Here is a 23636-nt window from a genome sequence, read left to right as displayed (position 1 = left end):
GTGAACATGCAGGGCAGTGGGTCCCCAGGACCAGGGCTGAGGGAGGTGAACATGCAGGGCAGTGGGACCTGAAGACCAGGGCTGAGGGAGGTGAACATGCAGGGCAGTGGGACCTGAAGACCAGGACTGAGGGAGGTGAACATGCAGGGCAGTGGGACCTGAAGACCAGGACTGAGGGAGGTGAACAAACATTTCATAAGTTAAACCAGCTACAGACATCTCACCTCCAGCAATGGCAGTCTTGCCTTTAGAAGTCACAGTTACTGCAGTAACAGCAATAACAAACTTCCCGCCCCCTGTATGAACAAAACAAAACAACACTTACTAAATAAATCATCATTGCTCATGCTGAATTTACCCAAACACATGTCCTTTTCAGTGGAAAGTTAGAGGGGGGGCAGAGTGAGGGAGGCAGTGTGAGGGAGGCAGTGTGAGGGAGACAGAGTGAGGGAGGCAGAGTGAGGGAGGCAGTGTGAGGGGGGCAGTGTGAGGGAGGCAGTGTGAGGGAGGCAGAGTGAGGGAGGCAGTGTGAGGGAGACAGAGTGAGGGAGTCAGTGTGAGGGAGGCAGAGTGAGGGAGGCAGAGTGAGGGAGGCAGAGTGAGGAAGGCAGTGTGAGGGAGTCAGAGTGAGGGAGGCAGAGTGAGGAAGGCAGTGTGAGGGAGGCAGAGTGAGGGAGGCAGTGTGAGGGAGACAGAGTGAGGGAGTCAGTGTGAGGGAGGCAGAGTGAGGGAGGCAGAGTGAGGGAGGCAGAGTGAGGAAGGCAGTGTGAGGGAGTCAGAGTGAGGGAGGCAGAGTGAGGGAGGCAGAGTGAGGGAGGCAGTGTGAGGGAGGCAGAGTGAGGGAGGCAGAGTGAGGGAGGCAGAGTGAGGGAGGCAGAGTGAGGAACCTTTGCTGTTCTCCTCCATGGGGACGTAGTAGTAGAACTGTCCTGGCCGGTTCTCCACAGCCAGCCGGTACCAGAGGGGGAAGTGGTCCAGGGTAAACAGGTTGGCCTTGTCATCCGGAGTCAGGAACGTCCTGTTGGAGGAACACATGAGAAACTGGAGGCTAGGAGAAGCTGAGGACATGAAGAGAGATGTGAGGAGAGATGAAGAGAGATGTGAGGAGAGATGAAGAGAGATGGAGAGAGATGTGAGGAGAGATGGAGAGAGATGGAGAGAGATGTGAGGAGAGATGAAGAGAGATGGAGAGAGATGTGAGGAGAGATGGAGAGAGATGGAGAGAGATGTGAGGAGAGATGTGAGGAGAGATGGAGAGAGATGTGAGGAGAGATGTGAGGAGAGATGTGAGGAGAGATGAGAGGAGAAATGGAGAGAGATGTGAGGAGAGATGAAGAGAGATGGAGAGAGATGTGAGGAGAGATGGAGAGAGATGGAGAGAGATGTGAGGAGAGATGAAGAGAGATGGAGAGAGATGTGAGGAGAGATGAAGAGAGATGGAGAGAGATGTGAGGAGAGATGGAGAGAGATGGAGAGAGATGTGAGGAGAGATGAAGAGAGATGGAGAGAGATGTGAGGAGAGATGGAGAGAGATGGAGAGAGATGTGAGGAGAGATGTGAGGAGAGATGGAGAGAGATGTGAGGAGAGATGTGAGGAGAGATGTGAGGAGAGATGTGAGGAAAGATGGAGAGAGATGAGAGGAGAGATGGAGAGAGATGAGAAGGTCAGTGCTGTGTGACTCACTTGGCCACCCTGGTCTCCACCCCGGCGTATCTGAGGACCCTGAGAAGACCGGAGCGGGTCCCCAGGAAGGCTGCCTCCACCCCAGGCTCCACCCTGCACACACACGGAGAGAACACCTTACTAACCGCACTACAGCCTTCACACATACTGCTGCTTTTTACTGAGAGAAATCTCTTCATCAAGAGTGATCCGTTCAACCAAAGCAAAGGGGAACAAACACTCATACAGTGCATTAAAAAACACAAAAATCCTTATTAAATGATATTTTGACTGCATCAGTCATGAAAACTTGTCTCTATCTACAGTTCATCCTCCAGGCTGACCCATACGACCCGCTCAAAGGTGATTGGTTACCCGTTAGGATCAAGCAGCAGTGCTGTCCAATAAGCTTCCATGGGCGCAGTTACCACAGCATCGAAGAGAGTCTGCTGCAGAAGCAACTCGTCACCTAGGAGACAGAAAGTCCGAAGAGGTTGTCCAATCAGGAAGTGAAAACAACATATTCACGTGTCTCAATGTGTATACAGTGTGTGTGTGTGTATTAACTTGTACATTGACGAGTATATTCATGTATATTAATGTTTTAATGCGTATATTTATGTGTATCATAATGTGTATATGTATTCATTTGTATATTTATGTGTATGTGTGTGTATATTCAAGTGTATATTAATAGCTGTGTACTGTATGTGTATAGTAATAGCTGTGTATGTGTATATTAATAGCTGTGTTTGTGCATATTAATAGCTATGTATGTGTATAGTAATAGATGTGTATGTGTATAGTAATAGCTGTGTATGTGTATAGTAATAGCTGTGTATGTGTATAGTAATAGCTGTGTATGTGTATAGTAATAGCTGTGTACGTGTATAGTAATAGCTGTGTACGTGTATAGTAATAGCTGTGTACGTGTATAGTAATAGCTGTGTACGTGTATAGTAATAGCTGTGTACGTGTATAGTAATAGCTGTGTATGTGTATAGTAATAGCTGTGTATGTGTATAGTAATAGCTGTGTATGTGTATAGTAATAGCTGTGTATGTGTATAGTAATAGCTGTGTATGTGTATAGTAATAGCTGTGTACTGTATGTGAGGATGCTGCTCACACTCCAGGTCAGGCTCCTTGCCCTGCAGGTAGCGGATGACGGCTTGCAGCTGGGAGTATTTACGGTGATGAGGGTCGATGTCTGTCTCACAGTACGTCCTGTGGAGGGGCAGAGTTACAGGAACATGCTGTACCTCAGCTCTCTGTGTTACTCTGCAGGCCAGGGGGCTGGGGGGGGAAGGGGGCTGGGGGGGGGAAGGGGGCTGGGGGGAGGGAAGGGGGCTGGGGGGGGGGAAGGGGGCTGGGGGGGGGGGGAAGGGGGCTGGGGGGGAAGGGGGCTGGGGGGGAGGGAAGGGGTCTGGGGGGGAGGGAAGGGGGCTGGGGGGGGCGAAGGGGGCTGGGGGGGAGGAAGGGGGCTGCTTTCTGGACTCACCACTCTGCAGCGATGGTCAGGTCAGGGGAGGTAAGGTCATGCAGTCCTGAGGGGAGAGGATGGCCTCCGTAAGGTCACCAGCGTTTCATGTTTTATTCACAGAGCAGACATGTATCCAGCCTGATAAACTGAGTTCTAACTGTGTCGGTAATCAGAGTTGAGGAGCGGTCTGTGTTTCAGGTCTGACTACACAAGACAAGAAGCCCAGGTCTGAGCCCAGGTCTGATCCCAGGTCTGAGCCCAGGTCTGAGCCCAGGTCTGAGCCCAGGTCTGATCCCAGGTCTGATCCCAGGTCTGAGCCCAGGTCTGATCCCATGTCTGAGCCCAGGTCTGATCCCATGTCTGAGCCCAGGTCTGATCCCAGGTCTGAACCCAGGTCTGAGCCCAGGTCTGAGCCCAGGTCTGATCCCAGGTCTGATCCCATGTCTGAGCCCAGGTCTGATCCCAGGTCTGATCCCATGTCTGAGCCCAGGTCTGATCCCAGGTCTGAGCCCAGGTCTGAGCCCAGGTCTGATCCCATGTCTGAACCCAGGTCTGAGCCCAGGTCTGATCCCAGGTCTGAGCCCAGGTCTGATCCCAGGTCTGAGCCAGGCTGGCAGGTGAGTGAAGGAGAGGAGATACACATAAGATGGATTTTCTGTTCTGGTGGGGCCCGACCAATGACTCCCATTCAAACTTGTGTTATAATGCAACTCTAACCATAACTCTAAACCCCCTGAAAAAAGCATTTGAAGTTCTGAGGCCCTGCAAAAGACCCCTTTAGGTCATGTTTTTCAAGTTTCACTAGACTTGTGAGGACGTTTGGTATGTTAAACACGACTACCATGCACACACACTCCGCACACACACACACACTCCACACACACTTACCCTCCTCTACGGACACATTCCCCAGGACCGTCAGCTGGCCGTGCCCTTGGGTCAACACCATACCGAAGCTGGGAGACAGAGAGGAGGAATATGCTCAACTAAAGATACATGAGAGATATTCTAAGATCCCAGGTGCTGTATTCATTTAAGAACAGGATGTCAGAGAGACGGAGTGGAGACGTGTACGCACATTGAGCGACTTCTGTCCAAGCTTTTAAAAAGCAATTGAAGACTCTGCTATTCAAGCAGGCTTTTAGTTAGTCAATGGGTTTTTATGGTTGTTTGTTATGTTTTCTATTTAAAATGTTCTTGTATCTTAAGTTGTGGTGTTATATTGCATTTTGTTCTGAAGCACTTTGTGATTTTTATCTGTGAGAGGTTCTATACTAATAAACTTTACTTACTTACATGTACACACACGCCAGTAAATGAGTAATTAGACTTAACCCACACTGGGGTTTAGATTAGCTACAACAGGCTTCCTATAGTTCACATACAGTCCATGAACGAGGAGATATAAGGTGTTGAGTTTTGACTGTTACCTGAAAGGAGTCTCATCGATGTTGGTGTAGAAATAATCGTTGATTAAGAACAAGGGTCTTTTCTCTTTATCTACCGACGCCCTGACGTTTAAAGTGAGGCTTCCCATCTCCCCCTTCACCATGGCTGTCCTCAACTGGAGAGAACACACACACACACACGTGTTATGTCTGGGCCCAGACGCGTTTGAGCTGTGCTGAGAGGGGTGTGTGTGTGTGTTGACTCACAGTCTCCTGTGTATCTTCCCATTCCACCTCCGCCAGGTCCACACTGTTGTAGTTGGGTTTGGGCTTCAGTGTCTTCCCATCTTTATACTGGAGGACAGAGCCAAGGAGCAGGGAGGAGACAAGGAGCAGGGAGGAGCCAAGGAGCAGGGAGGAGACAAGGAGCAGGGAGGAGCCAAGGAGCAGGGAGGAGCCAAGGAGCAGGGAGGAGAGAAGGAGCAGGGAGGAGCCAAGGAGCAGGGAGGAGACAAGGAGCAGGGAGGAGACAAGGAGCAGGGAGGAGCCAAGGAGCAGGGAGGAGCCAAGGAGCAGGGAGGAGACAAGGAGCAGGGAGGAGCCAAGGAGCAGGGAGGAGACAAGGAGCAGGGAGGAGCCAAGGAGCAGGGAGGAGACAAGGAGCAGGGAGGAGACAAGTAGACAAGGAGCAGGAAGGAGACAAGGAGACAAGGAGCAGGGAGGAGACAAGGAGCAGGGAGGAGCCAAGGAGCAGGGAGGAGACAAGGAGCAGGGAGGAGACAAGGAGACAAGGAGCAGGGAGGAGACAAGGAGAAGGGAGGAGACAAGGAGACAAGGAGCAGGGAGGAGACAAGGAGCAGGGAGGAGACAAGGAGCAGGGAGGAGACAAGGAGCAGGGAGGAGACAAGGAGAAGGGAGGAGACAAGGAGACAAGGAGCAGGGAGGAGACAAGGAGCAGGGAGGAGACAAGGAGAAGGGAGGAGACAAGGAGAAGGGAGGAGACAAGGAGACAAGGGGCCGGGAGGAGGTAGGAGACAAGGAGCAGGGAGGAGACAAGGAGCAGGGATGAGGAGAGAGGAGGGAGGAGCAGGGACGAGGGAGGAGACGAGAGGAGCAGGCAGGAGCAGAGAGGAGACAAGAAGAATGGAGGAAAGAAGGACAAGCTACATGAGATAGGACAAGCTACATGAGATAGGACAAGCTACATGAGATAGGACAAGCTACATGAGATAGGACAAGCTACATGAGATAGGACAAGCTACATGAGATAGGTAACACATGGACACTAAAGCATCAAAACAAGAAAGGATCATCTGTCTGCTTCCAGAGGGACTCAGAGAGACAGAAGTCAAAGAGGCTGCAACTTGATCAGAATAATATCAAAATAATGGGTTCATTTGGCAGACACTTTATCTAAAGCAACATGAAAGGTAGGAGGGGGGATTTGTACTTGCAACCTTTTGATCTGCAGTCAAATACTCTACCCATCCCTAAGCAGAGAAAGAAACTTGAATCACCAGAGGTCGAAGGTCAGGGTGGGCCAGGATGTAGCCATTGTTGGTGACCAGGAAGGCGTAACCATGGGGACCCAGCTGACAGGCAGAAACACAGAATCATCCAGGATTAAAGGATTCATATGAAAAAAGCTCAAACAAATTGTCAAACTATTATTTTCTTCATGAAGCCACTGGCAGACTGACCATGTATCTGGGCGCCAGCTTCATCACCTCCAGCAGGGGGATGTCCGACCCCACCACCCCCAGCAGGATCCCATGGGACAGCTGGGTACACATCACACAACACCAGGTCACCAAGACAACATCACACAACACCAGGTCACCAAGACGACACATCACACAACACCAGGTCACCAAGACGACACATCACACAACACCAGGTCACCAAGACAACATCACACAACACCAGGTCACCAGGACAACACGTCACACAACACCAGGTCACCAAGACAACACATCACACAACACCAGGTCACCAAGACAACATCACACAACACCAGGTCACCAAGACAACATCACACAACACTAGGTCACCAAGACGACATATCTCACAACACCAGGTCACCAAGACAACATCACACAACACCAGGTCACCAAGACGACATCACACAACACCAGGTCACCAAGACGACATCACAAAACACCAGGTCACCAAGACAACATCACACAACACCAGGTCACCAAGACAACACATCACACAACACCAGGTCACCAAGACGACACATCACACAACACCAGGTCACCAAGACGACACATCACACAACACCAGGTCACCAAGACGACATCACACAACACCAGGTCACCAGGACAACACATCACACAACACCAGGTCACCAAGACAACACATCACACAACACCAGGTCACCAAGACAACATCACACAACACCAGGTCACCAAGACGACATCACACAATACCAGGTCACCAAGACAACACATCACAAAACACCAGGTCACCAAGACAACACGCTTTTTATGGTGAGCAAAAAGGAAATTCAACTGATTAACTACCACCCTGACTTTATTGATGCACCAGATAAGTGTTGGGTGGTGTTATTCTGTTTAAGTTACAGTAAACCCACACAGCTACAGAGCTGTAGAAGGTGTACTTGAGTACACCTCGTTCAGGAGTGATGACCAAACCACGACTGCAGCAGCACCATAACACCAACAATCTTTCACCTCAAAAACAGGATCAATTTCAAATCAATCTTTTCCAGAGATGGTTGTCAGTGCCTGTCCTCCTCATCTGTGAGGATCTACTCACAGTCTCCTTCTTCTTGCTGAAGACGGGCATGGCCACCGAGGTCATGAGCAACAGACTCTGAGCCTTGGTCTTGAAGAGCTGAGGGCGAGAGAGGGTCGTTACCATCACAGCCTCTCCAACATCCTCTCTGCATTAAGCTCCAACATCAGCACGTAAGACAGCATGATCAGCCCACTACTGGTTCCTACAGTTTAAACTCCCTCCAGGAGAGGGGGCTGGAGAACTAGGGACGTCTATGAAGGTTCTGAGGGGAGACCTAAGCTTCAGCTACTAGGAGGAGAGAAATCAGTTTTTGTTCTTCACAACACAGGGGCTATGCAGTAACTGTACTCTGTTCATAGTTTGGGGTGTTACCAGTGCCTACAGCTGATCTATTGCTGATCTATTGACCAGACTAGTCTAGATTTTACCTCCATGGTATTGGGAAGCTGTCAATGGGTCAGTACGAGGTCCATGGAGCCGTGAGACAACAAGAAGCAGTCGCAACAGACCAATGAGTGACAGGGATGAAATGACACTCACAAAATACACAAAGTACTAGACAGGGTGGGTCATGTGGAATGTGGAGTGAGGTATGAGCTGGCGTGTTGCTGATGAAGAGACCCTGGCGGAGGGTGGGGATCTGTGAGGAACACAGCTGCTCCTCTCACCACTGTGTCCATGTAGGCCTCAGTCCAGATGATGTCATGGTCGTGGTTGATGACCATTGGCCGGCTCAGAACATGCAGGTACTCCATGACGTTCTCCTGGACGTCCGCCAGCGTGGAGACGTGTGTGTAGTAACCTGCACACACACACACACACACGCAGGTACACACACAGTGTTCTTAGACATTTGAGGCCACACAATATACCCTCCTTCATTGTTTCAAGCTCTCCACTATTATCAGTGAACTCTAACTCCCACACCAACACTTATCTGAGAGTTTTTGAACCCACACACCTTTGTTGTTACAGGCTATCCACTTGGTGTTGTCAGCAAACGTCATCTCTCTGCCGATGAGGTAGGTGAAGACCCTCACCTGAACACAGACACAGGTGAGCTGTCATGAGGACACGTACAGCCCCATAACAAGACAGACAGAAGACTAACTGAATCACGGTAGCACTGAACTGTTCTGTTCTGACTGAGAAGCTGTCACAACACAACACACCAAGAGGAGAGAGTGGAGAGAGCAGGGTGGAGAGAGAGCAGGGTGGAGAGAAAGCAGGGTGGAGAGAAAGCAGGGTGGAGAGAGAGCAGGGTGGAGAGAGAGCAGGGTGGAGAGAGAGCAGGGTGAAGAGAGAGCAGGGTGGAGAGAGAGCAGGGTGGAGAGAGAGCAGAGTGGAGAGAGAGCAGGGTGGAGAGAGAGCAGGGTGGAGAGAGAGCAGAGGGAGAGAGAGCAGGGTGGAGAGAGAGCAGGGTGGAGAGAGCAGGGTGGAGAGAGAGCAGGGTGGAGAGAGCAGGGTGGAGAGAGAGCAGGATGTAGAGAGAGCAGGGTGGAGAGAGAGCAGGGTGGAGAGAGCAGGGTGGAGAGAGAGCAGGGTGGAGAGAGAGCAGGGTGGAGAGAGAGCAGGGTGGAGAGAGAGCAGAGGGAGAGAGAGCAGGGTGGAGAGAGCAGGGTGGAGAGAGAGCAGGGTGGAGAGAGAGCAGGGTGGAGAGAAAGCAGAGGGAGAGAGAGCAGGGTGGAGAGAGAGCAGGGTGGAGAGAGCAGGGTGGAGAGAGAGCAGGGTGGAGAGAGCAGGGTGGAGAGAGAGCAGGATGTAGAGAGAGCAGGGTGGAGAGAGAGCAGGGTGGAGAGAGCAGGGTGGAGAGAGAGCAGGGTGGAGAGAGCAGGGTGGAGAGAGAGCAGGATGTAGAGAGAGCAGGGTGGAGAGAGAGCAGGGTGGAGAGAGCAGGGTGGAGAGAGAGCAGGGTGGAGAGAGAGCAGGGTGGAGAGAGAGCAGGGTGGAGAGAGAGCAGGGTGGAGAGAGAGCAGGCAGCTTTAGCCTACCCTGCGATCAGGCCAGTTGAACTCCTGGAACACGGACTGGAAGTCTTCCATGGCTCCGTCTGTGATCAGCATGATGGCCTGGTTACACAGGCTGCCCTGGCCCTTGGTAGAGGCCTGGAGGAAGCAACACCATGCAGGGTGTGATACCCTCTCCACATGGTACTGCCCACGTGGGAGAGTGTGTGACTGCGTGTGTGTTGGTGTGTGAGGTGGAGGAGGAGGGGGCCTGTTGGTGTGTCAGTGCGTGTGGGAACATATTTGATCAAGGGGGCGCTGGGGGGGTGCTGGGGGGGCTTAATGTTGCGGGGCGGTGTCGCGTTGGTGGGTTTTCAAGTCCTCATCATTTAAATGTTTGTGCTGTCAGCAGGGGGCGCTGTGGTGTGTGTGTTGACGTGTGAGTGTTTATGTGTGAGTGTTTATGTGTGAGTGCGTGTGTATTGGTGTGTGTGTGTGTGGTGGAGGAGGAGGGAGCGTAGAGACAAACCTCGTTGAGGATTTTGAAGGCTTCCTTCATGGCCCCCTTGATCTTGGCCTCTCCTTTCACATGCAGCTCATCCACAAGAACCTTGAAGTGCTTCACACAGGAGAGAGAAGAGGACTTGGAGAGGGAACCCTCTTGGTACGCACTTCACATGGACATACAGTAGAAGAGCAAGAATGAAGGACCATGGACAGAGGAGATGAACAGGACACCCACACTAACCTAGACACCACAGGACAGACCCAAACAGGTCACAGTCCCCTGACACCTTGTTGATTCCCACAGAACACTTCTCGAAGCATCTTGGTGTTTGTGGTTAGTTAACCTAAGCTGAGCAGATAATTGCTTTTGGGCTTCTTTCCAAGACCTCCTAACTGAGATCAGGGAAGCCCATAGGCAGGTTTACCTCAGACAGACAGACACAGAGGAAACTCTCCTCACGTAACCTGCAGCTGAACACACACACTGAGGTAGGGCCACTGGGACTGGACACAAACACACACACGCAGACACACACGCAGACACACATGCAGACACACACATGCACAAACGTACGCATACACACACCAACAGACAAATACACACATCCAAAGATACACAAACAAACACGGACATCATTTCTCTTGGCCGTAACTCAGAAATGGAAACAGAAGTGTGGGAGCGGGTCAAAGGTTCAGAGGAAAAGCCCTGAGTGACCTGGCCTGATCTTCAGGATGGACTGTTTAAGGAACTAGGTCAGAACCACGTTGAGCCGACTTTGCTACCCTCAGCAGCAGCATGTGCCCCTCCCTCCCTCTCCTAGCCGGGCGTGGACATGGGCGTGGACGGACAGCCGACAGAGTGACTCCAGAGCAAGCAGAAGACACCTCAGCCTTATTGGGAGGTTAGCCCACTTGTGGCTCAGCTAGACTTAGCTTAACTGAAGCAGATAATGGACTTACCTCGCGGTTGTCCAAGTCAGCCTGAACCAGAGTGCCTCTGAAACAAGGCTCCACATAACGGACGTAGTCTGTATACTGTGGGAGACACAGGAAACACCTTGTTGTATTTATTTTTTATTACTGTAAATACGACCACTTCTGAATGTTTACTGTAAGGATCATTAGAAACGTGCATGGCGGGGGTGAAAATAAAGAGTGGTACTAGATGATCTCACGGCTATGACGTTGACAAAGTCGTTCTCTCCCAACGTGTCCAGGATGGTGTTGATAGTGTGTTTGGCAATTGTCATCTTCAGCCCTTTCATACTTCCACTGATGTCAACCAGGATGATGATGTCTTTTGGTGAAGTTGCAGCTTGAATATACCTTAGAGATCGAAAGAGATAGGACATGTACTGCACTTTGTTGTGACAGCATCTCACAACAGTGATCTGTATTAGCACACAAATGGCCCCTCCATACCGTACGTATTATTTTTAAGAGCATAAACTCTCCCATATGGTGCCCAAGAGGCCCACACCGACCTGGCTATTGAGCTATTAGTCACTTAAGCAGCAGCTTAAAGACTTCCATGCGGATCAGGCTCTCGCTGTCTCTGCGTTGGCTGTCTGTTGCTGCGGTCTGCCCGGTAGGCTATTGGGTGCTATCCATGTATCTAATCTGTTTATTGTAGCCAGGGCCATCTGAGGCCCTGGTAACGACCTGAATACAGAGAGGACAGGCGGCAGGTAGCTGAGGTCACATCTGTAGAGAGCTGCTAGCTTTAGTGTGACATGGGTATTCACGATGGGAAAGCCCAGGGCCTCGCCTCGCAAACAGTGTCGTTGCTATACTGTATTCGATAAATGTGGAAAAAACTAACCCCCCAAAGAAGATGTTGCAACTATCAAACACTCTTGATTAAAGTGTGGTGATTTAAACTCCCATCCACACGGTCCTCTACCACCAAACAACTCTTGGAACGAACACTTTGACCTCATGTTAGCATTGCATGTCTAGCATTACTGTCTTAACTAGCGGTTTGAAGTTATCTTACCAGTTACGGTTCCTGCAATCAAAGGCTGCTACACCATTGGCATCTGGTGTCCACTTGATACCTGAAAGAATAATGTTTAACATATTACGTTTAGTCATTTCTGTATCGTTTTAAGGATGCCAAGCACTATTTGTTTCATTAGCATTGAAGTTTGTGCTTTCACTAGTATTTTGCTAGATTAATCATCTGAAATATAATCCTTTACCAGGGTAAATTCTGAAAAATCCTGAAGAGCTGCCAAAGTACTGCCAGGTGAGTGTCGGATCCTTCTGGAAGTTGCTGATGAAGATGTCGTTTAGAGCTTCTGACATGTAGATTCCATTAAGAATGTTGGGATCTGCAAACGAGAGAAACCCCACCGCAGAAATCTGAGACAAACCATCATTTTTGTTGTTGAAATTGTATAACTTAAGAAAATTCTGCGTAGTCCCCCTAAAGTGAAACCAAAAGTCTAATGTTTTTTTCTTATATTGATGTCCCCTAAAATGTCAGCCCTTGATTAAACAGACTGGTGTCTGTGCCAGGTTTGTCACTAGTGAGTTTTCACTCTACTAAAGATGGAAGTTGTGCACTTCTGAGAAATCTGAGATTGAAACACTCCTAGGCAAACTAGATTTATGTTGTCACAAATAATAGCAACTAGTCATTCTTGTTGTCTGGTGCTTCTATTAGGCTATTCAACATCTAAATGTTTTGAATATTTATTTATTGGTGGCAACCGTGTTGTGAAAAATGTCTGAACAAGCGCTAGAAGGCCTAGTAAGACTAGTGAAATGGGTAAGACGTTAGAATAGGGCTCCGTTGTTAACGAGCAGCTATAAGGATCAACTGGTTTTCACAAAGACCCCATTTGAGGCACAAGCTTCTGAAATGTTAGGACAATGTGAAGAGTAAAAACCCCACAATTGTTCACTTTGACATGTTACTTTTGTGATCAGTAATTAATTGGTTATTCTTTCTTAATTGGTCATAGTTCACAAGTAACCTAGTTCTCAATGAGGATATATTTATTTAGTAATCGAATTCCCAGTGTTGTGTCCCTTTTCAATGTGAATTTGAAAGTGAACTTAGTTCAAAATGTTGAATTATGAACTGAACTAGTTCATGTAGAAAGTGAACTTTCCCAACACTGCAAATACCTACCAAGAAACTACCTTTGTACTAAATTTGCTATTACTTACTGCTTAGTTAAGCTTGGTTCCATATTAGTTAATCGTATTACGTTTGGTGTTAATAGTAACCTACTACCTATTACTTCCTGCATAGCTACTCATTAACAACGGACCACTATTCTAAAGTGTTACCGTGAAATGTAAGGGGATAAGGGATGTCACATGTTGGAGTTAGACTGTTAGTTCGACCCACCTTTGTTGTAGACATTGGTGGGCACCTGCACGTCGCTCTGCAGCGTGTTGACAGGCAGTTTGTTGAAATGCTTGTTTTCCTCCAGAGGAAACTCCCCTCCCAGCGGTATAAAGTTCCCCTCATCGTCCATCGTGTTAATCAGCATGGAGTTGTAGTAGTCAAACTGCAGGAGGAAACACACAGTAAGTCACAATGCTGCATTTGGGATACAGGCCTGGTTAATATTGTTAAAAGAGCTTCTTTACATGGCTTCTTTACAGCATTGCTCCTAATGTCCTCAACAAAAAACGTGTACAGAGTATGTATACTGGTGCCTGCGGCGACAAACCTGTAATGTTGCGTTGAATTCGTGGTACAAATCTGCGTCTTCAGCCGACTCTGCCAACCTCTGAGGAAACAAACACACATGGAAGGTTTACATTCAGAAGAAAACTTTAAATATCAAACTGAAATATGTACAGTATTGTGCAAAAAGTATTTGGCAGAAAAAAAGTAAAAAGTAAAAGTAAAGCTAAATTGCTTGAATAAACAATGAAATGAAAAGGCCAAACAACATTGTTCTCTCAACATTGTACCCGTATACTGCTGCACCAATTTTAAAGACAATACCCAGGTCAAAAATCTTCACAGTACTGTACTGATAAAAATAAATGTTTCATCAGTCACCTTGACTGACTTCATCTTGCGTCCCAGCATGGCCTCGATCTCATCTGATATATCCTTCACCAGTTCCCTGCCGTCCAGCTCCACTATCTTAACGATGGGCACCACATCTTTGAGTTTCTGGGGGAAGATAATACAATTTGTAAACAAAGTAAAAATCTAAATTTGTATTAAATCCTCCATAAAAACTTTTTTTTTGTTTTGGGTTAGGTTAAATTAGTTAGGTTGGGTTAGGTTAAATTTGATAAAGTTTCCACTGTGTCACTTGTGTCTTCATATAGGCTAACTTGTTATGCCCATCTCACTAGGTGTGGGTGTATAAAACCATTGTTTTTACTCCAGTTTGATGTAATGGACCTAATACTTGAGGAGTGAAGTCCATCGAAAGGAAAGTCAGGGAATTGGTGTGGGACTAGAAGGCTTCTAGCTTTCCTCTTATTTTAGTTGTTAATTAAAGCAGTCACAAATCCCAATTAATCTAAGCAACCCACATTCTGGGGACTTAGGGTAAGTGGAGGTAACCTGCTTGTGGGTAAATACAGACTTGATTCCACACTGGAGAGATTTTAGGAACAGGATTATACATAACAAACATTTTTTTTTATGATATGCTTTAATCAGCGCAGGTCTCTCAGTATGATATTGAGCACTAAACTATAAAATAAGCCAAATATTAGAATGCAACGATTCTTTGACTGAACTGTTTTATTCTTCAACTAGAAATCATTTACTGGGAGCTAAGACTTATAAACAGAAGTCGAACATGGACGTGGTCATCTAAAATAAGAACTAGGCTGTCCACCAAATCCTGATGAGCATGATGGGGGAGAGAGCTTGCTCCTCAATCTGGGCATTAATGTGATCTTGTTACGGCGTGTCTGTCGCTCAGGGCCACTGTGCCAAAGACAATCTTTACCAGCATTCACACACACATACACACACAAACACACACACAAACACAAACATGGGGATACCCTACAAGTTACACAATCACCTGGCACTGTTCTCACAACTGGATGATTGTAAATCACCCAGGTGGGGGGTGGAATAGAGTGTAGGGTAGATATAGGGTAGAGTGTAGGGTAGATATAGGGTAGAGTGTAGGGTAGATATAGGGTAGAGTGTAGGGTAGATATAGGGTAGAGTGTAGGGCAGATATAGGGTAGAGCGTAGGGTAGATATGGAGTAGAGTGTAGGGCAGAGTGTAGGGTAGATATAGGTAGAGTGTAGGGTAGATATAGGGTAGAGTGTAGGGCAGATATAGGGTAGAGTGTAGGGTAGATATAGGGTAGAGTGTAGGGTAGATATAGGGTAGAGTGTAGGGTAAATATAGGGTAGAGTGTAGGGTAGATATAGGGTAGAGCGTAGGGTAGATATGGAGTAGAGTGTAGGGTAGATATAGGTAGAGTGTAGGGTAGATATAGGGTAGAGTGTAGGGTAGATATAGGGTAGAGTGTAGGGCAGAGTATAGGGTAGATATAGGTAGATATAGGGTAGAGTGCAGGGTAGATATAGGGTAGTGTAGGGTAGATATAGGGTAGAGTGTAGGATAGATATAGGGTAGAGTGTAGGGTAGAGCGTAGGGTAGATATAGGGTAGAGTGTAGGGTAGATATAGGGTAGTGTAGGGTAGATATAGAGTAGAGTGTAGGATAGATATAGGGTAGTGTAGGGTAGATATAGGGTAGATATAGGGTACAGTGCAGGGTAGATATAGGGTAGTGTAGGGTAGATATAGGGTATATATAGGGTAGAGTGCAGGGTAGATATAGGGTAGAGTGCAGGGTAGTGTAGGGTAGATATAGGGTAGTGTAGGGTAGATATAGGGTAGATATAGGGTACAGTGCAGGGTATCACCAGGGGCCTACTGAGGAACCGTGAACATTTTAGAGATTTTTCGGGTCAGACTGTGGAAACCAGGAGAGGGGTAACATCCCACTGTCATGTCTTTCATTTAGTTCCTTCAGTGTTAGAAGAGCTGCCAATGCTGTATATATTAGCCCAAAGAGCTGCCAATGCTGTATATATTAGCCCAAAGAGCTGCCAGTGCTGTATATATTAGCCCAACAAGCTGCCAGTGCTGTATATATTAGCCCAACAAGCTGCCAGTGCTGTATATATTAGCCCAAAGAGCTGCCAGTGCTGTATATGTTAGCCCAACAAGCTGCCATGCTGTATATGGTAGCCCAACAAGCTGCCAGGGCTGTATATATTAGCCCAAAGAGCTGCCAGTGCTGTATATATTAGCCCAACAAGCTGCCAGTGCTGTATATGTTAGCCCAACAAGCTGCCAGTGCTGTATATATTAGCCCAACAAGCTGCCAGTGCTGTATATGTTAGCCCAACAAGCTGCCAGTGCTGTATATGTTAGCCCAACAAGCTGCCAGTGCTGTATATATTAGCCCAAAGAGCTGCCAGTGCTGTATATATTAGCCCAACAAGCTGCCAGTGCTGTATATATTAGCCCAACAAGCTGCCAGTGCTGTATATATTAGCCCAACAAGCTGCCAGTGCTGTATATGTTAGCCCAACAAGCTGCCAGTGCTGTATATATTAGCCCAACAAGCTGCCAGTGCTGTATATGTTAGCCCAACAAGCTGCCAGTGCTGTATATGTTAGCCCAAAGAGCTGCCAGTGCTGTATATATTAGCCCAAAGAGCTGCCAGTGCTGTATATGTTAGCCCAACAAGCTGCCAGTGCTGTATATATTAGCCCAACAAGCTGCCAGTGCTGTATATGTTAGCCCAACAAGCTGCCAGTGCTGTATATGTTAGCCCAACAAGCTGCCAGTGCTGTATATGTTAGCCCAACAAGCTGCCAGTGCTGTATATATTAGCCCAAAGAGCTGCCAGTGCTGTATATGTTAGCCCAACAAGCTGCCAGTGCTGTATATATTAGCCCAACAAGCTGCCAGTGCTGTATATGTTAGCCCAACAAGCTGCCAGTGCTGTATATGTTAGCCCAAAGAGCTGCCAGTGCTGTATAGCCCAACAAGCTGCCAGTGCTGTATATATTAGCCCAACAAGCTGCCAGTGCTGTATATGTTAGCCCAACAAGCTGCCAGTGCTGTATATATTAGCCCAAAGAGCTGCCAGTGCTGTATATGTTAGCCCAACAAGCTGCCAGTGCTGTATATATTAGCCCAACAAGCTGCCGGTGCTGTATATGTTAGCCCAACAAGCTGCCAGTGCTGTATATGTTAGCCCAACAAGCTGCCAGTGCTGTATATATTAGCCCAAAGAGCTGCCAGTGCTGTATATGTTAGCCCAACAAGCTGCCAGTGCTGTATATATTAGCCCAACAAGCTGCCAGTGCTGTATATGTTAGCCCAACAAGCTGCCAGTGCTGTATATGTTAGCCCAAAGAGCTGCCAGTGCTGTATAGCCCAACAAGCTGCCAGTGCTGTATATATTAGCCCAACAAGCTGCCAGTGCTGTATATGTTAGCCCAACAAGCTGCCAGTGCTGTATATATTAGCCCAAAGAGCTGCCAGTGCTGTATATGTTAGCCCAACAAGCTGCCAGTGCTGTATATATTAGCCCAACAAGCTGCCAGTGCTGTATATATTAGCCCAACAAGCTGCCAGTGCTGTATATGTTAGTCCAGGGGTGGGGAATAGGGTTGCCAACCGTCCCGATTTGTCCGGGACATCCCGATTTATGGGTGATTTTGATTTGTCGCGTCAAGCACAGCTCCAGTCCCGTTTTCCAATCACAGCTTCGCCGGCCGGTATTCATATTCAGTGAACTGCGAACAGGTGCGCGTGTTAGAAGGGAGCGCGAGTGCATGGAAATATTAACGCGAAGGGCCTTGCATCACCAGTGCAGACGACCATCAGAAGCTGAAAGCACTCCTGGCCTCGGCGATTTACCTGACTGAATTTGGTGAATGATGGTTTCAATCTTTTTTATATTTTCTGGTATATCTAAGTTAAGTTACCCAGGAGCTCTGTTGACATACACTTAGCTAACGTTAGCTACAGCTTGATGAATTGGTCATTGAACACAGAGAAGAGAACGCATGGTTAGCCAGCTAGCTAAAGCTCCGGTGGAAAATTCCAAATGAACGTATGCAGCCCTTAGTGCCGCTTACACACAACAGTGACACTGACAGATCGAAAGCTAATTTGAGACAATATAAAAATGGAAAAACAGGCTAAGAAACGTAAACGTAATTACCTTCACTAGACAACGTTTTACCAATTGGACAAACGGCTATGTTTGTTTGTTTCAAGCTCCCCCCCAAAAAATTCCCGTTGAAATCAGCCCCAAAAAATCGCTGGCGCGCTCGCATTAACCATGGAAGTCCCTAACTAGCATCACATCAGGCACAGACTTTGCATGCATTAGCGGGGGGGGGGTTGAGGAAGTTGGCAACCCTAGTGGGGAACCTTTTTTCTGCCAAGGGCCATTTGGATATTTATACAATCATTCGGGGGCCGTACAGAATGATCAACTTAAAAATGTGCCTGCTATATTTGGTCAAACATTTAATTAACTCACCCCTAATGTGATGGCTGGAACTGCTTCTCTTTGGTTGCGGTTTGTGATGTTAGCTGGCACGGATGCAGCCTGTTTTGACTAGGGGTGCATCGAAAATTTCATGATTACGGAGAGGGATCGTATTATTTTTTATATTGCTACCATTTGAGACTGCTCATCGATATGAGTGTTAATCAAGCGCGGAGCCATACGTTGTAAACATTCGGGGCTTAGCCCGAGTTTGATTTGCTAGAAAGGAATTCCACACTTAAAGGAGACATGAAATTCTGTTTTGGGATGCTTTTATATAGGCCTTAGTGGTCCCCTAATAGTGTATCTGAAGTATCTTTCCCGAAATTCAGCCTTGGTGCATAATTACAGCCACTACGAGCAGTCCCTCAATGAGCTTTCCTCAAAACGCGCTGTTTCTGTGTCTGTAGCTTTAAATGCTAATGAGGAGGAGAGGGGCGGCAACATGCGCTAATGTTTACAACGGATGTATCGCAATGGCTCGTTTCAAATTTCAGCAAGGCCAGCTTTGTGTTGGCTCAAGTTGAGGATACAGTAGTGGCTGAAATGTTTGGCGCAGACATACAACACTTTGGGAAGTTGTGTCAGCACATTTCCAGCGAAAATACAATTAAGATACTGGTTGTGCAGAGGCTTGGATGAAGGAACTAAAATTTGGATTTGTGCTTGCATTTGTACATCCAAGCACTGAGCAACTGTTATGCTTCGTTTGTTTGCTCGCCATGATGTCTCTTCAGGAAAAACCGATATCGCACTCGCCCTTGCACGGTGGTAGCTCAGTTTCTCATGGGCGGGCCAGATGATCTGGGCGGACAAAGCAGAGAGAGGGGAGGTAACCTTCCCCCTATCTACGTCACTAGGAGGAGATTTTCAAACAGAGCGTTTGAGCCTTCATTTTGTCAAAGGCAGAGAAGAACACCCAGGGCTTGGTTTACACCTATCGCAAATTCTAGCCACTGGGGGACTAAAGGCAGGCTAGGGGAACTCATATTAATGTTAAATAACCTCATAAAATGAAGTTTTCATGTCCTGTCTCCTTTAATGTGGAATTCCTTGGTACATTGGTACGCAACGCTGCGCGACTCCACGGTCCTCTCCCACATATTTAAATAGTGCTGTTGCCAACCAATAATGCACCTAATATGGTTCCTGCAATGCCATGGCGGGCCGGACGTTCCCCACCCCTGTGTTAGTCCAAAGAGCTGCGAGTGCTGTATGTTAGCACATGAAGGGTAGCTAGTAGATCTAGGTTAAACCTAATTCTGTTTTGAAAGAATGTTATTGCCCATCTTCCTCCCCCTATAAAAATAGTACATGTTTTGTCCCAGTTGAACAAAACATAAATATGTGGTAAAAAGGCAAGACAAAGCATACTATCAGCAATGTGTCAACTCAAACACTTACTTTTTGTAGAAGGAGAGATCCAGAGAATTTAGTAGAAACCTCCCGCAGTTGCCCAGACAGTGTACTGGCCCATTTCTGGACCCTGAAACAAAGACAGACATTTCAGAAAAAAACTATAATCTACTGCAGTGTCCTTTTCCTGATGACACAAGACATACACAATCATCACTTAATTTTGTGTGTCTAAATCCAGACTGTTCAGAGTTTTTTTTAAAAGGCCAGTAAAATCACAAGAGTAAAAACAAGAGGATAATCTGTTCACTGTAAACGTGGGTCAGTAGTGTTCCAGGTGTGTTCTCTAACACATGAAGGGATTCTGCAGAAACTATTGAACACAAATAATATACAGATAGATTTATCCCCCATCATGTTGAGATTGTGTTTCTTGTGTGCAATTCCTATTGCACACTCAGATATGGGATTGTATCAATATTTTTTTCCAGGAATACGTACGATAAAAAAATTCACATACTGAATGTGAAATTATGATACCACAAACAATGTGTTTAAAGAGGCTTAACCCCCATAAACAGAGGCCAGGTGGAGATGGATGAGGTAGCTACTTTAGCCCTAGCCCTAGTTTAGCCTAGCCTAGCCTACTTTAGCCCTAGCCTAGCAAATATCAAGCCCATCCCAGTGTAGCTTGCGGGAGCCTGGCAGAGAGAACAGCAGAGAAGGCCACAGGTGCTGAAGACCAGAGCACTCACAGGATTACAACAGTCGCCCATCTCAGGATCAATGAAGAATACCAACATGACACCCATCCACATGGTTCGGTTTTGATGCAACAGGGTTGAAGCAGTGTGTTTGTGTGTTCATTGGCCTTAAAATATTACAGCTCTGTTAGTCCATATAGCACTGTAGAATTTCAACTTTTACTGTCGGTCAATCCCCAGACAACATATCCTTTTCAAAGATTACAGGGTCAGCCAGGGTACTGCTCATCAATGGAGCAGATTTGTGTCCGTTCAAGGGCAGAAGTGCCTTGCTCAAGGGCAGAAGTGCCTTGCTCAAGGGCAGAAGTGCCTTGCTCAAGGGCACACACAAGGGCACCCTTCACTGACCTGCTGCGTTCACACTAGACTGGGTCATGCAGCCCATCATTTGAAACCTACTCAATAAAACCCTGACAGCCCTAATGTGCAAACGTTCATGGCGATTAAAACCCATTCTGATGAATCGTCTCCTACGAGTCTTTCTCAATTCTTTACAAGTCCGGGGCACAGTTATAGTTATGTTTCATTATTCACTTTTTGAAAATGGAAAATCTGCACCTTCTAATTTTTCATAAAGAAAATTGTTATTGCAATAGTTATGAAACAAAGCTGTACCACTAACATCAGAAAACAAACCTATGCCCCGGGTACAAGTTCAAACCCATCCACACAGCCTGGTTGTGCTCGCAGCGTTGCTGTGACATCAACCCGCAGCAGCGGGGCCGCGGAGGCACGTCAGGTGGGGGTCTACTCATCACATGTGCTTCCTGTTCGAACACGGCATCCAACCTCCACAGCCATCTGTGGGCCAGTCTGGTTCCCTGGCAACGGTTCCTACCCCAGCAACCCTGGGGGGCGCCCAGTAGTGCTCACAATTAGGTCTCACGACTGCCCCATTCCCCTAACTACATACTGACAAAATGAAGAACATTTGTTTTACAAAAAAAACCACATAATAGCTGATGCCGTAATAGTTTATGCAAGCGGTACAAGCTTGCTGTGTGAGACAGAAATTGTGAGTCAAGAATTGTTGAAAAAGCAATGGGGTCATGCGGTTGCGTCTGAGAGACTGGCTTAAAAACCGATGGGCTGGTTAGCTCTGTAAGCTTTTGGCCCCTCTGACGAGAGATAGCTTTGGGTCAGTGTGATAGTTAACCTGGCTCAGGGCTTTACATCTAAGCTCCTGTGAATATCCAGTTTGTGCTGTGGTACTGCGGTGGTTTGGGAGATGTAATCTGCCTAACGTAAGAGGACACAGCACAGAACAAGCAGCTTTCCCCCATAGTACCTTAGAGAATACCGCTGCTCATCATTAAAGGCCCCAAGGAAGAGATGAATCGCCCCAAGGGATGCAGGGAAATGTAGTGAAATGTGACTAACGCTGAGCAGACCGAGTGGTCTGACAACGCTTGATAGCTTTCAGCTGAGTGAAAGCAGGGCTGAATTCCACTCATGGGGCTTGAAAGGATTTGGACCATGGAAAATCCGAGCTCTGTCAATAACGAATCAAATCATGTTATCCGGCGTTGCCTCGCGCGTCCTCTTGTGCAGAGGGGTGAGTGTGCGGACATCGGGCGGGCAGAGCGAGGACTCAGGCACAATTAATCTCCTTAACACATGGGAGTTTTTTGGGTGCTGTGATTCGGGTGACAGTTGGATGCAGTTGACTGATAGCAGGGGAGGAGAGGCGTATCAGGGTCACTGTGCAGTCAACCCCTCGGGCAGCAGCTGCAGACTGACAGCAAGCTCCCGTCCCTCTGACACCGTCAGGGAGGCCGGCTGAGAGGAATCAAACCCTGTGGTGCGATGAGCTGGGATCGGATGGTAGACTGGGGGCTTTTTTGAGCTCTCTCAGATCCAAGCATATTGTACTTTTCCTTGAGACCGGTTGAAAGTAATCCGCTTACTTTTAAGTAAAAAACTGTTGATGTGATTGTCTATAAGGACGTCTCCCCTTGTCTCTCGCAACCTAAGGTTTGAACCTCTGAAAAATATATTTTCCCTAAATGTTTCAAAATGTCGCAGGGTTATGATTTGCGTGTGTAGTTGGACCTGACTGGACCTGACTGGAACTCAGACCCTGCTAATGGGCCTTCCTCCAATGCCTGTGATGAACATAACAAAGTTCTGATCAACTGACTGAACCCTGATGTTGAACATATGAAGATATCTACCATCTTGAGATTGTCAATCACATTGTGAATCTTAAATAGGGATAAAGCAGACCACCAGATACCGGAGATTGTACACATGTGCCAGCCAGGTATGTCTTAGTGACAGCCACTCGAGCAGTCAGGGTCTGGGTTTGGGGGCAGCAGAAGGCCACTTCCACAACACTTACGTCTCTGGAGGTATCTTCATCTGAGCGTGTGTGGTGAGACAGAGCCAGTGAAGACCCAGGACCCATAGTCCCAGTCTCAGCCCTCCTCCAGTCCTGGGTTCCACCCTGACTTCGCCGACCGAAGGCATCATCATCCGTAACAAAAAGTCCATAGTAATGTCTTAACACCCAATCAGGTCCACTTCCATATCCATACGCCTTAGGAAAGTGATGAGAGGTATTCCAAAAAAGGTTTTCTCATGTTGGCTAAAGCAAGCACAGGATATCTTCCCGGCTGAGGACGTTGAAGGAAAGAGCCTGTGTGTCCTGCTCCTTCGCTCCTTCAGCCACCGTCACCTTCATCCTCCTGTCCATCATCCACTCATCCTCTGAAGACTCCACCACCGTCGCTCAAGCCTCAGTCCCTGTTGGAGTAACCCTGAATGGAGCTCAGGTGAAAACAAACCCAGTCGCAAACTCTCAAAACAGGAAGAACAGGAACCAAAAACCAAAAGAAAACAAGACGCTGTGATGTTCCAGCTCTTCAAGCTTCCTGCCTGTGAGAATGGCTGTTTGTTGCTGTGAGCTCAGAGCAGGTCACTGTCCAGACAGAAACACTGTCACTGCTGGGGGGGGAGGCGGGATATAACAGCCATCGATATTCTGAGTTGATGCGCTGTCTCCTCTGTCGCTCAGTTCACAGCGTAATCTACTTGGATTAAACTCCCTTACCACTGAGATGGGGAGCAGAGGGGAGTGAGAGGAGGGGAGCAGAGGGGTGGAGAGGAGGGGAGGGGTGGAGAGACAGGAGGGGGATACAGACAAGGAACGGGAGGACACGAGGGGAGGGGGAAAGAGGAGGGTTTGTTATATCTAAGAGGATTATTGTGATTTCTGGAGACAGGACGTCCAT

At 47.6% G+C, this 23636-nt stretch overlaps 1 protein-coding gene across 1 annotated transcript in view; it reads right to left on the bottom strand.

Annotated features, from left to right (window-relative positions):
• The window catches only part of LOC146258085 (voltage-dependent calcium channel subunit alpha-2/delta-4-like), a 39965-nt gene extending 17069 nt beyond the window's left edge, over nucleotides 1-22896 (bottom strand). The window contains exons 1-25 of the mRNA XM_084671418.1: nucleotides 22745-22896; nucleotides 19688-19769; nucleotides 13777-13893; nucleotides 13439-13498; nucleotides 13111-13273; nucleotides 11951-12082; nucleotides 11746-11806; nucleotides 10925-11075; nucleotides 10710-10784; nucleotides 9772-9861; nucleotides 9288-9401; nucleotides 8258-8336; nucleotides 7965-8098; nucleotides 7315-7392; nucleotides 6234-6314; nucleotides 6051-6125; nucleotides 4801-4887; nucleotides 4576-4709; nucleotides 4034-4101; nucleotides 3164-3209; nucleotides 2792-2889; nucleotides 2039-2132; nucleotides 1685-1777; nucleotides 888-1018; nucleotides 225-296 (exon numbers count right to left, since the gene is read on the bottom strand). Coding sequence (XP_084527544.1) covers nucleotides 225-296; nucleotides 888-1018; nucleotides 1685-1777; nucleotides 2039-2132; nucleotides 2792-2889; nucleotides 3164-3209; nucleotides 4034-4101; nucleotides 4576-4709; nucleotides 4801-4887; nucleotides 6051-6125; nucleotides 6234-6314; nucleotides 7315-7392; nucleotides 7965-8098; nucleotides 8258-8336; nucleotides 9288-9401; nucleotides 9772-9861; nucleotides 10710-10784; nucleotides 10925-11075; nucleotides 11746-11806; nucleotides 11951-12082; nucleotides 13111-13273; nucleotides 13439-13498; nucleotides 13777-13893; nucleotides 19688-19769; nucleotides 22745-22896 — 2467 coding nt within the window. The remainder of the gene's footprint in view (nucleotides 1-224; nucleotides 297-887; nucleotides 1019-1684; nucleotides 1778-2038; nucleotides 2133-2791; nucleotides 2890-3163; nucleotides 3210-4033; nucleotides 4102-4575; nucleotides 4710-4800; nucleotides 4888-6050; nucleotides 6126-6233; nucleotides 6315-7314; nucleotides 7393-7964; nucleotides 8099-8257; nucleotides 8337-9287; nucleotides 9402-9771; nucleotides 9862-10709; nucleotides 10785-10924; nucleotides 11076-11745; nucleotides 11807-11950; nucleotides 12083-13110; nucleotides 13274-13438; nucleotides 13499-13776; nucleotides 13894-19687; nucleotides 19770-22744) is intronic.
• Between the last annotated feature and the right edge of the window lie 740 nt (nucleotides 22897-23636).

The sequence above is a fragment of the Hypomesus nipponensis genome, chromosome 14 (genome assembly GCF_054491055.1).
Source record: "Hypomesus nipponensis isolate SF chromosome 14, ASM5449105v1, whole genome shotgun sequence".
Classification (NCBI taxonomy): domain Eukaryota; kingdom Metazoa; phylum Chordata; class Actinopteri; order Osmeriformes; family Osmeridae; genus Hypomesus; species Hypomesus nipponensis.
Note: the sequence above shows the minus strand (reverse complement) of the source record. Positions and strands in the feature narration are given on the sequence as shown.